This window comes from Archocentrus centrarchus, unplaced genomic scaffold (assembly GCF_007364275.1).
Source record: "Archocentrus centrarchus isolate MPI-CPG fArcCen1 unplaced genomic scaffold, fArcCen1 scaffold_29_ctg1, whole genome shotgun sequence".
Taxonomy (NCBI): domain Eukaryota; kingdom Metazoa; phylum Chordata; class Actinopteri; order Cichliformes; family Cichlidae; genus Archocentrus; species Archocentrus centrarchus.
The window spans coordinates 2,314,884-2,329,283 of NW_022060258.1; the positions used below are offsets into that span (position 1 = coordinate 2,314,884).

The 14,400-nt window shown below is 41.7% G+C and overlaps 1 protein-coding gene across 1 annotated transcript in view; it reads right to left on the minus strand.

Moving 5' to 3' along the window:
* Nucleotides 1–2,472: 2,472 nt before the first annotated feature.
* Nucleotides 2,473–14,400, minus strand: part of pcbp4 (poly(rC) binding protein 4) — a 206,741-nt gene continuing 194,813 nt past the window's right edge. The window contains exon 15 of the mRNA XM_030723841.1: nt 2,473–10,644. Coding sequence (XP_030579701.1) covers nt 10,203–10,644 — 442 coding nt within the window. The 3' untranslated portion in view covers nt 2,473–10,202. The remainder of the gene's footprint in view (nt 10,645–14,400) is intronic.

Below are 14,400 nucleotides of genomic sequence, written 5' to 3' on the forward strand. Positions count from 1 at the left end.
ACGCTGGGACGGGAATGATTTCACTACATCACGCTCTCAAACAGCTTCCTTTAGTCATAGTGCAGAGTGTGAGCTGGTGTTCGTCGCAGGTTAATCAGTCAGTCACTTTGTTACTTCAGATTGACCTTCGATTTGTTATTTTCCTGCTGAGCCTCTCATTTCTGTCTGTGAATTCTGGCACTGCAGCACTGTAATCTTTTCACTGGCTCCTTTGTATTGAAGTGGGTGTGTTTTCACCACCTACAGAGATTCAGCTTCTGATTGTGCTTCGAGTGACCTCATCTGGACTCACAGTAATTACTTAAAAAAACCTTGGTGGATACAGTAATTAGTGGTGATATTTATGTAGTTTTATAACTTTGTGACTCTCTGCAGCTGTCAAGTTTGGGGGAGGAAACACTTTTAAATAAACATGAAATCACTCCTTGAAAGATGGCCAGTCCTCCTCATTTCCAGCTCCATATTTTCACAGTTCAAAATAATCCTTCTTTATCTGATCCTGCGCCTTGCTGCAGCCCCTCTGTTCATCCTCTGAAACACGCTGTTTTAGCTCCTCCCCCTTTAACGGTGAACGGCTGCATTACGAATAAGTGAATCTGAACAACGTTTTTAACTTTAGCATAAATTTTACTCATCTGGTGTGTAAAGGCCTTTAGAGCAGTCTAAAGCCTGATCTTTTGGATCATTAGTATTAACACTAATGTTAGTATTAATGCAGTGATGTTGCTTTCTAACTCTGAAACCACCTCTGTCCAGGGTTCCTGCGACATGTCCCAGAAATCTGCAGACGGTGGTGTTTTTAACATAAAAATAACAGCCAATGAGATTAGTTTTATAAGTTATGCCTTTGCGTGTCACTTCTATCACTGTGTCACCACAGATCTCTTTTTAATGTAGTTACACGGGCTGGCTCACTAGGGGGCGCTAACCTAATAGTATAATTATGGTGGTGTTTTTGTTTTTTTCACGAGGCTCCTTCCATCTCAGTTCATCACATAAAAAATTTAAATCCCCAGAGAATTTTAGCAACATTAGAATTGATTATATCTGGCTGAGAGAGAGCAGATTTTCACAAATTTTGAATGTACTATTAACAGAAGCTTGCTTTTTCTATAAAAGTGAATTTGGTAGATGGCGTCACACCTGGGGAATATCACACTGAAGTTGAATTAATTTATTTTTCCCCATGTTCAAGCTTTAATGTGTGTGAAAGCCTTCGGCTGGTTTGGAGCGTTTTGAAGAATATTCTGTGCCTTGTAGATGAGAAGCAGTAAAACAAATATCAGTTCCTCTCCTGCAAAACTGATTTCTACAGACCTCCAAACCTCCTGCAGGCTGTGGAGGCAGGATTATCAGGACTTCAAGAGTCCATCATTCTGCCCAAGTTCCAGGTAGTTACTCTAAAAAACATTTGAAGGACCAAATTCAGAGTTTTGTGGATATCCCCAAAAACCCCCAAAACAAACACAAAATGCAATAAGGTCACCTAAATAGCTCCACCTTCATCCCTCCTTCGAAATATTTTAGAAAAATTCCATGTAAGTAGAAGTAAATCCTTCCCCTGGAATTTTTTTGGAAAATCTTTGATGGTCGGGTGGGATTTTTTTATTTAGTTAATATCTGAATTTAAATGAATTGCTTACAATATGATGTAGATGCTTGCTTTGTTTGCTCTGGTAATAACAGGAGGGAAAAGAGTTTATTTTCCACTTCAACCTGGAGAAAGACGTCAGTGAATCCCTGTAAAACTGCAGTAATTTATGACCATAAGAGGATGGCTAAATTCTGGAAGTAAAACAGCATTAAGTAAGAAAATGTTCTTTTTATTCTTTTATAGTTCCACCAGCTGAATGAATAAATGTGGAACACCCCAAAATGCAGCATTTATCTCAGTTTATTGTGTGGGTTCAGTCAGTGTTAATGACATGGTAACAAGGGGAAAAACAGTTCCACTGACTGCCAAAAATGTATCATTTAAAAATAAATTGTTAAAATGTGCATTTTTAGGTCTTGAAAGAATATTAGAGATTTAAATGGTGCAGGAACCCTGTCCATCACTTACAAACATCAGCTCACAGTAACATCTCTGTTACTCTGTTGGCAGATGTTGAAGGTTCACTGATGTCTTCATATTTGTGTTTTTGTCCCCTCAGTTTGTCCTTAAGGCAGCAAATCTCCTCAGACTTAACGCAGTGGTACCAAAGAGCTCGTTATCTGGAACGAGGCGCTGCCCCGAAGGTGGACGCCAAAAGTCAACCTCACCGTGCAGTTTATATTCTGATACCATCTGTGGCTGCTTTTTAGATAATTACACATTGAGTTACCTGCAGATATGGATGAATGCAGCATATACATGTCCGCCTGCAGGTGTTTGCACTCTAATTAAAGCTAAAAGCCATGCAGCCAGCACAGAGGATCCTCAGTGATCTGTTATGGAAACAGAACGCAGTCGACAGCTTTATCTTCGGTGTGGGTTTAATTTATTAGAACATGGCATGAATGAAAGAAAACAGAGAATCACAAACACATCAGGCTGATATACAAAGAGCAAAACGTCCCGTCTTCACAGGAAGCAGAAATTAAAACCAAAAAGGTGGAAGTTCATACTCAGAGAATATGTCGTCATAATGGATTTTTCATGTTCAAGTGCAATACAATATTCATAACCGTTCAGCCGTGGGTTCAGGGTGAACGAGTGTGTCTCCATGTCAATCTGTTTGCTGTACACGCTGTGTGTGTTTTTGTCGTACAACCTGCAATGAGAGCGTCTTTACAAAGTGTTTCATCTCCGTGTTGGAGCCTCGGAGAGCGTCGCTGAAACGTCCGTCCACCGTCTCCACGCTCTGATTCTCCAACACATCCACCCTGAAGAGCAATAATGTGCCTGTGTTTTTGTTTCCAAGGCTACCTCTGTGAGCGTGTGATTTTTCTCCTCAGAAAATTATTACAGACTTTGAATTTTAATAAGAGTGAAAAATGTGCTGTTTTCATAAAGAATCTGTTGCTACTGTTCACTCCAGAGCTGAGATGGAGTTAAGCCTCCCTCAAAGGATGGATGTTCAGCTGAGGTCTGCTGTCAGTGTTTCTCTAAATCAAGCAGATTTTTGCAGAAGTTAATTGAAGTCTTAGAAACTGCTGTGGGACTTTTTTTTTTTTTGTATTTAAGATCCCAACATTCAACATGTCTCCTGCTAATATTCTTCCAAAACCTGTTTTTTCTAGTTATTACTGCAAAAAAGATTTTGTTGTTTTTGTGAGAAAAAAAAAATCTAATCAGGCACAAATTATTCTTCAGAGCAGACTCTTAAAATGATGTCTGGAGGGCCTTTTTATATTTTTCATGCCATGGGCCAAAACCAAAGTCCTGATTTGTGTTCATGCAAATGAAATAATTTCTGGTTCCATCTTTTGTTAGTTGATGAGGAAATGTTAGGACACATTTTAAGAGAAATATGCTTGTACATTTTTAAGTTTAAAAAACAGTTAAAATTCAGATTGAGACACACAAAACATCAGCTCTGCCCGGTGATGCGCATGTGCTTACAAGTCTGAACCAATAGGAACCAAAACGATTTGAAAATCAGACGTAAAGTAGCAACGTGTTGGAGATGTTAGAGTAATTATGAGAAACATCTGAGGTGGTTGGCCTGACACAGTTTGATATATTATCTAAAAATTGAGTTATACTCTTTACATTTCCTTACATTGTTGATTTGTTTACACCAAATTAGTTCTGGACCTGAACTGTAATTCCCACTGGAGGACGTGGCAGCAGGATTTTGTGGAGGGAACCAGGAGCTGGTGGAAACACCTGCCCTTCATCTACTTCTACTTGGTGTCCCAGGGTCACAAAATATAAAGAGACTCTCCAGACATCATTCAAAATCCCAAAACTCGCTTACTAAACTTGTTTGTTTAGTAAGCTTCACTTTATGATCATGCTTTTGTTCTTTATGATTCGATTTTTGTTGTTATGTTTTCTCATTAATCTTCAGGGCAGGTGCGTTGCGAGCCAGAGCCTTAGTCCACTGTAGCCCTTTCACTTCAGCTGCACTTCACAAGCACCAGCACAGCCTCCACATGAACCCACGCAGGGGTCGGAGCTGAACCGCACAGAGATGATTTTGCATAGACATCAATTCAAGTCAGACTCATGCAAATGTATGAAGGACACATGGACGATGAAAAGCAAGGACGGCGACAAAGAAAAGTGGTGAGTGTCGAGAGGACGAATGTGCATAAACAGGTGTCCACAGTTCAGTTCATAACATTATTTATAAAAATAAGTGAGCTTGTTAAATATACCACATTATCATCATCGTCAGTCTTTTTAGAAACAAACAGAAGGAACAGAGAAGCATCGACACCCCATAGAGTTGAATGTTAATGTATTTGTTACAGCTGGAAAGCGCACACACCCATGTTTGCCCGCTGCTGTTGCTCTGCAATGCGTAGCTACTCATACGGCTCTGTTTAGTATTGCTTTGAGTTCACACTGTCAGTGCAAAGACCGGGGCCTCGGTGCGTGTGTGCGTTACACTAATTTCATGGTCGTATGAGTGTGTATTTACATGTTTGTGTGTGTGTGTGTTAGTGAGGCCAATCAAACATGCAGCATTAGTCTCTGACACTCTGGCAGGAAACTGCATCAGCTGAATCTGAACAAAATTAAAAAAAAAAAATCAAATAATTGTTTTGTTTTTTTTTTTACTTTCACAAACTGCCACAGAACTACAATAAGCAGAGTCACATTTCTAACAGCTCTCATCAGTTACTGCCACAGACTGCATATAAATGCAACTTCTGGCTCCCTTAAACTTGCAGCCTTTCCAATGGCCAGCAGGGGGCGACTGTCCTGGTCTCACATGCGTCACAACTTCCGTAAACGCTTTCCTGATGAGTCTCGGGCCTCAAACGCTAGTTTGAAATGTAAATGAAAACAACACGATGATCATTTTGTAAACTGTGGTCCAGACAGCTGCTAAAGGTGGGCGTGTCTGCAGTGAGCCTGGAGTTTCGCTCACCCGTGACATCCAGTTTCAAAACACAGACGTGAAAACCTTCAGATCTGACGCCACAGTGGCCGAGTCTGTCTTTGATTAACAGTCTGTGATGATAGAGGGATCGATCACCTAAGAGTCGACACATCCTAGTGTTCATGGTTGTGTGCAAGCACGTTTCACTTGTTTTGGTTTCCAGTTATTAGCACTGATTCCATAACTTTGCAAATAAGATGAGCATTTCCTGCAAAGCGCGTCACCAGAGTGAAAGTAACAACTTCCATCAGACATCTGTCTACAACATGACTGCTTGTATGTAACAAGGAGTCACTTGTAGAGAGAACCTCACACCGAGTGAAGCATCTTTATGGTTTTGCTTCACTCTCTCGGCTCTCATTGTGTTGCTTTGGTCCCAACAGGAAGTTGTTCTCAGAGGAAAAGCTGTAATAAATAAGGATGAATCCAGAACCTTTTCTGCTTTGCCTCTTCTGTCTTCTCTCCTGTTCCAGTGCTGGATGCTCATATTAACCATAATGATGTCACTGCATGTACAGGAGCACAGAAATCCCACAAGTCTGCTGTTCAAACCTCCTTTTCAGCGAGCAGCCAAAGGGGGAGGAGCTCACACACACAGACAGATGATGACCTGAGGCTCTGCACCAAGTATGAAATAGATCAGGATTATTTTTACAGTGTGAATCACGCAAAGCTAGTCTACCAGAGTCCAAGAATAAAACATACAAAGACGAATCAGGGATCAAGCTGCTGTTATCCACTGGAGATTATAATTATGATGAACTTGTGTGATGCATACGAACGTTAACAATTTGAGAAAAATACAATTTGAAATGAGCTAAACGAACGTCGAACACCAATTTCTGGACAATTACCCCATCCTGATGCCATCTTCTTTGAAGTGGATCTAATCTGCTCATATTAAGATTCTTGGACATGCCTACGGGACCTTCACATGATTCACAGTTCAAAATAATCCTGCTCTGTCTTATGTTTTGCCCTGGTGCAGCCTCTCAGGTTTGCAGGTGTCTGAAATAAGCTGTTTTAGCTCCTCCCACTTTAAGCAAACTTTTTTTCTGATTGGCTGCTGCTCACAGACTGCAGGTGGGTGTGGTCACAGTCACATAGCTGACCATAAGGATATGCCCCCTCAGAGCATGCTGAGGCCTGAACCTCTGGCTCACAGGGATTACACCCACTTGTGCATCCACTGACCTCATTATCTGAAACTGATGGATGCTCATATTAAACACTGGAACAGGAGATGCATGGCAGGAAATGAGGAAAAGCGCACAATAAGTCCACTTTAAAATTTTTTACATGTCATAAAATGTTAATGCCATTCATCTCCTCCTTATCAGAGCGTGTCCCTGATATATCTGCTAAGAGCTGACAGTGTTATTGATCTGTAGTACTCACACAGTAATTACTTCAGATGTCTGGCTATCAAGAACTCACTTTTCCAAAGTTCCTCACAGAGACGTCCAAAGATATCGAGTAAAAAACAGCCAAATGGTGCAATGCTGTCACATCTCCAAGTCTGAGATATATATTTAATACGTTAGCAGAAAGTGGCAGTTCTTTTATTCTAGTTCTGTGGATGCTGAAGCAGGGCAGACATTTACAAACACACATCCCCAGTTAGAAAGTGTGTGTGTGTGTGTGTGTGTGTGTGTGTGTGTGTGTGTGTGTGTGTGTGTGAGTGAGTGAGTGAGAGCTAAAATGGCCTGTTTGAGATCACAAGTGAAAACACTACTCTTCTAACAAAAACACCTGGTTATTAGCAATAATGGTACAGTGATATCTTTCCCCAAAGAAGAAAATAAATTTTGTTCACACACTAAAATACAGAAACTAAAATACAGTTTTACAGTATTTACCTGCAGCCATGTTGGAAAATGAACTAAAACTGTAATACTCCTCTCAATAAGTTAAAAAATAATTTAAACAACACATTTTGAAGGAGAACAGATGCAAAAACGGTTTTAAATCTGTTGTATGTCTTAAAAAAACTTTATAGAACAAATACTGAAGGGAAAAAAACAGACAGTAAGCAGACAGAGAATAGTCATTTACAAGTCGACATCATCGTATACAAAAGCCGAGGTTTTCAGCTCAGTGTTAGTGACCAGTGATTATAAACTCTGAGGGAATATTCCACAATAGTTAATAAATATGCGAGTATACAATAGGATAAAGAGCGGCGGACAAAAAGAGAGCAGGACACAGACGAGGAGGGGAAGCAGAATAGTCTCTATGGCTTTTACAGGCTTTGTGGCCCAAATGACCGTAAATATCAGTGGCTGCAAACACCCACTAACCCTCTGAACTCGGAAAAGGGCCAAGCTGCAAAAAGACATCAGGAAAATTAGGGTAGACTTCTAGGTGAAGTGGGATTGTTGGAAAATGATGCCTCAGACCTGCTGATTCTGACGTTTCCTTCAAAAATCAGATGGATGTCTTTTTTTAATGTCTCTGCTTCTTCCAAGGGGCAGACAGGAATATCCTTACAGTGTTTTTTTTTAATGTGACCAGAGGAGGAAGGAGGACACGCAAATGTAAAAGACAGGAGGATTTCAAAATCCACAACAAGTAAAAGTACATTAGTATTATCATCACAGGGTAATACAGTATCAAAAGTACCGGTTCCTGTTCTGCAGTGGTACCAACAAACAAACAGTGGATTAATCTAAGAGTTGCACTATTCCATCATCTTTGCTTGGTTTTCTATTAATAAAATAACGCTTCCTTTTTAAACCCACTAACTGACCAGTTTACTTGCTTTTTGTTTGGTTCTTTGACAGGAAACAGCTGAGACTTTATTATGTCAGGTAATAAGTAGTGATGCACCCATCCAACTACCACACCAATACCTTGGCTTTGGGTTTCTGCTGACACCAAGTACCAGCAGCTGTTCATCAACTTCTTGGTTTCATTATAGTTTCTTTTTTGTCTTCAATAAGAGCAGCTTGTCTTTTTTTAATATTTAAACTGGTAATCTTTGTTTTGTTCCTGATTCTACCTTTGTCCCCTTCCTGCTGGACACTTTTATTGTTACCTCCCCTCATCCACTGGGAAACTGAAAAATATGGGGGCTTGTCTGGGATTCAGACTTCATGACAGAGACATTAAAGCATCCATAGGTTTGTCTGAGTGAGTAGCAAAATTATTTTCCTGACGTTCTTCCACTTGTGGCTGTGTTGTGGACCACTTATCTACAAGAGGGAAGTAGAGAGGAGCCAGTGACCCTGAGAGGTTTGTACATGGTGATCCATCAGCCTTACAAAGCTGCTGTACAGGATTGTCCTATTTTGCTTTTGGTGTTTTTCATTCTGGTCCTACATGCCTCGCTTTGAGATGATAAAAGGTTCTCAAACTTTGTGTTTAAAAGTGCTACTCAAAGAAAAATATCTGATATGAAAAAGAGGTTAAAAAAGCAAGGTGAAGAGTATTACTGTTCATGCTGTATTTAGCTTTCTTTATTTTCCACTTTGTGTGGCTGAGACAGAGATCTGCATGGAAATCTAAAATCCTCCCTCATTGGATTTCTGATAGCCGTGACTTCTGCAGTCTGTCAGAGCTCCTCAGCAGGTTCTCGGTTAATTGTGACTGCTTCTTTTTGTCAGTTGAAGTTTAATAAGAAACTTTCTGCATTACAGCCAGCATGCAGCTCTATTTTTAGGGGTTTTCCTACTAGTTCGAGGTGCAGCTGAGTTAACCCTAGCATTAGCGCTTACGTTTGTTTTCAAAAGCAGTGGTTTTGGTAACCACTCCACCGTGCTGCCCATCAGCACTTATTTGTGAGATATTTTAGCTTCTCTGTTGCCCACGTGGTGACTTGTTGGCGGTCGTGATAGTCTGCAGTCGTAGCTATCCTCCAAGATTCAGTTGACACTTTTGGCCAGAGCACATAAGTCCTTTTTGGCAGCTGGTCTTTGGTCTAATTGCGCTATCATGCTGTCTGACACGCAAGTTGTCAGTGGTGAGGGAAACCAGGTTAAATCTGATAAGAAAGGAGTCCTTCCCTGTCTTTTTATGACGATATGCAGTTACTTTTGTCTAACAGGGACTGAAACAATCAAATCATGATTTTCTTTCATTTGCTCCATCATTTTGTATCATAATCTATATTTTATCTCAAATTAGCATTTTGTATATTTATACTCAGTTATAGTTAAAACATCTTTGATTTTTTCTGTACTTTCTGCACATTTTTTGCTCTTTATTGGCTGATGTACCCATCAATACAGTATATTAATGCAGTCAGTTTAGACTGGCCTGTTTATTTGGGCTGTAGCTGCTGCTTATGCTCCACACAAACAGCAAGGCGTTTTTAACCCAAAAATACTTTTGGGAAAAAAAATCTGGGTTAGAATTAAAACGTACATTTTTCCCCTTGATTGCTGAGACTTTTCAAAGATGGTATACCCTGATGGTGTAGGGTTACCCTGGGAATACACCCTGCATGTTTGCAATGTTTGCACTATGTTCCAGTACCAAAGTGACAAACGGAGCTAATTGTGCTCGTACAGTCCCACTAAATACACTGTGGAGTGTTTCAGAAGTCCCAGAAGTGGGTCTCTGCTCTGCATTGCTCCAAATGGCACAGATCTAGTTTTTGAAAGAAGCCACATCAAGCTGCAAAAGAGGAGGGCAGGTATTCAGACACAGAACGGCATATAAAATGAGGTAAATCTCCAAAATAAAAGACCTGGTGCAGACTAAACACTCTGCCTCTGAATTGTTCCCAGTGCTAAGGACCAAAAAGTTGTCAAAGACATGTGCCCTGACTTAGGGTTAAGGCTACCTGCCATCAGCAACATTAACTCAGATCTCACATGTGATGATGGTGCAGTATATTTGTCTGCAGCAGAGGGTAGGGTTAGCTGAGCTGCAAACGACAAACTTTTGTAGTTTGTGGTGAGCAAACCTAAACTGTCAGAGTTCCTCAGCAGGTTCTGAGTTCATGGGCCAGAGGAGAAACCCTGTTTGTTGCTGTTCAGAGTTTCCATTGGTGATTCAACAGCGTTCATGTTCCAACGATCCCACTTTGATTCTTTTAAACAGTCAGTAAGAAAAGAAGAGGTGGAGAGGCAAAGAAGTGAACAAGTAGTGAAAATAAAATAAAATTGGCCCGAAACATCTAAACCCAGCCCAGAAGCTACCTCTTTCTTTCCTGCGCCGTCTTTAGTATGGCGCAAACTTCTGTCTTTCTGGCTTCTTCATCCCGTTGGCTGAGGATGAGATCTTGGCCGTGTAGGACGCCAGGGCCGCCGCCGCGTGAGCCGGAACCGGAACAGCAGCTGTCGCCGCCGCTGTCTGCACTGAGGCAGGTAGCACCGGAGCCCCGATCGCTGCTGCCGCCGCCGCCGCCGCCGCTGCTGCTGAGGCAGGAGGGGTGGAGAGTGCCAGGTAGGGGATGGATTTCACTCCCAGGAGGCTGGAGAGGGGGAGGGCGTAGGGAGCACCCAGGATTGGAGCGTGGGGCAGTGCGGCGCCCATCGCTGCCAGGGGGGAGGAGGAAGAGGACGAGGCGGAGGCAGGGGGGGCGGGCTGGGTGAAGCTCATGGTCAGATCAACGGGAGACGGCATGGAGGAGGACTGGGCGGTGGATTTGGCGGTCTCTAAACTGGAGGGGGGTGGGGGGAGGAGGGAGAGGAAGTGGAGGGTAGGGAAGGGGGTACGGAGGGTGGAGGAGGGAAGGGGGGTCAGGGAGAGGGAGTTTTGGATGGAGAAGGGTTAGAGGGTTAAATAAAAGACATGTTAAAAAAAAATCAGAGTAAAAACTGAAAAGGAAAAAATCAACTTAAAACCAAACAGGATCTTTTGGAAAGTAAAAATGAAACAACGGAAATCTGACAAAACTCAAATCATAAGACAGGTGTGTTTTGCTGAAGGTTGCAACAGATTATTGTAGGGAGTTCGCTGTACAGATGGGGGGTGTGCTGTTTAAGTTGGGGTGATGGCTTGGGAGGGGGCTTAGGGAGGAGGGAACAAAACCATCAGACAAATTAGCATGGATGCTCTGTCAGGTTCAAAAACAGGAAAAGGACGCACAAAGAAAAACTCCAGCACCTCTGCTCAGCTCTTTAATCACTCTGTTTCTGTCTTCATTCGGGGTTCAGTGTTTTCTAGTCAAAAGAAATGGACTCAACACTGTAACATTCACATTTTCATCAGAACAGCCACAGGTCTGTAACCTCTGCTGCACAGTGCAACACAGCCCCTCGGTCCAGATAATGCTTCTTAAATGATCCAAAAATATCAAACAGCAGCTGCTGGAGCAGCATTTGAAGGCAGGACTTCCTTTCCTCACACAGGTGTGAGAAGAAGGTGAGATTACTGGCTTTAGACATCTTATTTACAATGATCTGAACAGTAAATCTGTGTGTGTGTGTGTGTGTGTGTGTGTGTGTGTGTGTGTGTGTGTGTGTGTGTGTGTGTGTGTGTGTGTCACGTGCAGAGAAGCCTTCTGTCTTTTTTCCTGTTTTCTTTATCTGGCGTGTTTTTCCTGTAGTTGTCTCGGTTAATGCTGCACAGTAACGTTATCTTTCAAACATGTTTGCTGGGTTTGTGTTTGAATATCATCACATGTATTATTGCACAATAGAGGCTCTAAATGTAATTCAGGATTTAGATTTTACTGCTTTTAACACATTTTGACTGAAATATTTAAATATTCTCTGGGTGTTATGGAGTTTGTACTCAGTTATATCAAATGTGTTGTAACTGAGAGCAGCATACTAAATAATATCCAACATCAAGCTGCAGTCATTCTTGACGAGTTTTTGCAGGCATTAAAATTCATTTAAAATTTTTATAGACCCTTTTTTCATCTTGGATTCTTGCAGGATTCTGCACAGGAACACCCAAAGTCGTGTTCAAACGTGTACAAATACACCGCTGTTTCTCAGAAAAACTGCTTTTCAAGTTTTACATGGAATGACATTTCATCACATGATGAAGACACAAGCCTATAGACACAAACTATTTTTTCCTCTTCACTTTGTTGGCATTTTAAAAAAAATATTTTGTGATTTGTGTGTTAAACTCTGAGCACGGTGTAATAAAGTTCACTCCATTCAGCAGCTTGTAAATTCTCCTTTGGTAGCAAGAAGTTGCAGTGATGTTTTTCTGTCTGACTCTCACGTCATTGTGCAGGTGTTCATTTCTGCACAGCTCTCTGAAGGCCCCACCACAGCATTCAGTCAGGCTGAGGCCTGGACTCTGACGGTGCCGTTTCAGCACCTTCATTCTTTTCTTTTTTCAGCCGTTCTGTTGCAGGTTTGCTGCTGTGCTTGTGATCATTGTCCTGTTGATGACCCAGTTTGGTCCAAGCTTTAGCTGAGGGACAGACAGCCTCATGTTTGACTCTAGAATATTTTGGTGTACAGAGAAGTTCGTGGTCCCGTATACATGAGAACGATCCAGTGGAAACGGTATTTTTCGGTGTTTTTCCGTTTTAGAAAAGTAACGGGTTCACACAGAACCACAAGATGTTAAATGCTGTAGTTCTCATGCCAGACCACAAGTTGGCGATGTGTGTATAGGAGTCGTAAGCATAGTGTGCGTGTGCCAGTACCTCCCATTTTCAAAAAGTAGTGTTTTCAGGCACTCCAAACTAGTGGTGTGCGATACTGCAAGATTTGGTATCGATCTGATACCAAGTAAATACAGGGCCAGTATTGCCGGTACTGATACTTTTGAATAATTTTGAAGTATTTTTATGAAGTTTAAGTGTTTTGGGATTTTTTTTTTCTCATTTGGATCATTAATTAGTGCTCGGCCCTTTACGAAATATCAAAAAAGTAACTTAAAGGGCAAAATTGTCTTATATTGTTCACATCAAATCGCAGGCCGGAAGTAGGGGGCGGGGCCGGGAGTGCTGACAAATTCCTTTTTTTCCCAAGTAAAATATTTCACGTGTCTCGTGACAGTATACCGTCAAAACAATGCAAAGCCTGCCTGCTCTGTGCTGTGACAGGAGCAGCACTTAGACAGTCAGCTCACATCTTTGATGAAACCGCAGCACTGCATACAGGAGAGAAACTGAAGCTAAAGTATCGATCTCATTACACTGGTATTGATCAATATCAATACCAACATTGGTATCGATCCGTCCACCACTACTCCAAATGCAGTTGCCCTGTAAACGACAGGCCAAAAATTCAGGTGAAGCTTTGCAAACCTAAGCTGTGCTGCCATGTTCTCTTTAGAGAGAAGAGGCATTTTCCTGCAGCCCTTCCAAAGCAGCCATACTTCTTCAGTCATTTTCTAACTGTGCTGTCATGAAATTTAACCTTTAACATGCTAACTGAGGCCTGCAGAGCCTGAGATGGAGCTCTTGGGTCTTTGGCAGTTTCTGTGAGTGCTGCACAGTCTGAGCTTTGGCTGAATTTCTGGGAGGTCCACTCCTGGGAAGACTGTGGCTTCTTGTTAAAACACATCTGAATGCTGAATTATACTGATTTGTCTCCTCTGTAAGAGTACAAATGCAACATATCAGTGTTTAAACTGAGAACGGCTAATTTAGAATGTGATGCCTGCAACACGTTTCAGAGGGTTGGACAGGAGCATGTTTGCCTCTGAGTTGCATCATCACCTCTTCATTTAACAACACTCTGTAAGTGTTCTCAGGAGAGCAGCTGCTGGAGTTTCCAAAGCCAAATGTTTCCCGCTCTTGCTTGATATGAGATGATGTTCAGGGCCTCTTCTTCAGTTTTATAAAGCTCCAACTCCAACTTTAAACATGTGTACTGCAGGCAGGCCAGTTTAGCACCCCTTTTACTACAGATCCAGCTGATGGAGTACAAAATGTGGTTTGGCATCATCTTATTAATTTCAGGCAGATTCTTGTTTAAAGACATTTCATTGCAAAAGTGGTTATGACAGCTATATTAGAACAATACGTTAAGAAGACACCTTTAAAGAATAATGCAGATTAGAACCTGAATGTGTTTCAAATAGCTTAAAGTTCCCTCGGCCAGTCAGGCTCAGTCATTTTATCCATTACAGCCTGTATACTGACTCTACACCAAGCTGTGTTAAAGATGCTGCGCCAGAATTGTTTGAGTAAAATATGTTTTACTCATATAGCATCAGCTAAATGAAACATTTGCTGTATCTTGTTGCCTTTCCCTGCACACCGAGGACGGAGCGTTTGTGTTTGACAGGTTTCCCGATTGCGCACGAAGGTCCAGAGGGAGCGTGCTCAAAGACGTGAAAAATCCACAGCAGATAAAAGGCAGTCACGTTCACATCAGAGGAATCGTCCTCCATTCGTCAATGCCACAACTGCACAAAACAAACACACCAATGTAGGGCAAAGCTGTGTGACTGCATTGTAGAAACAAATGGCAAATTAATGCATCAGAATGCAACCAAC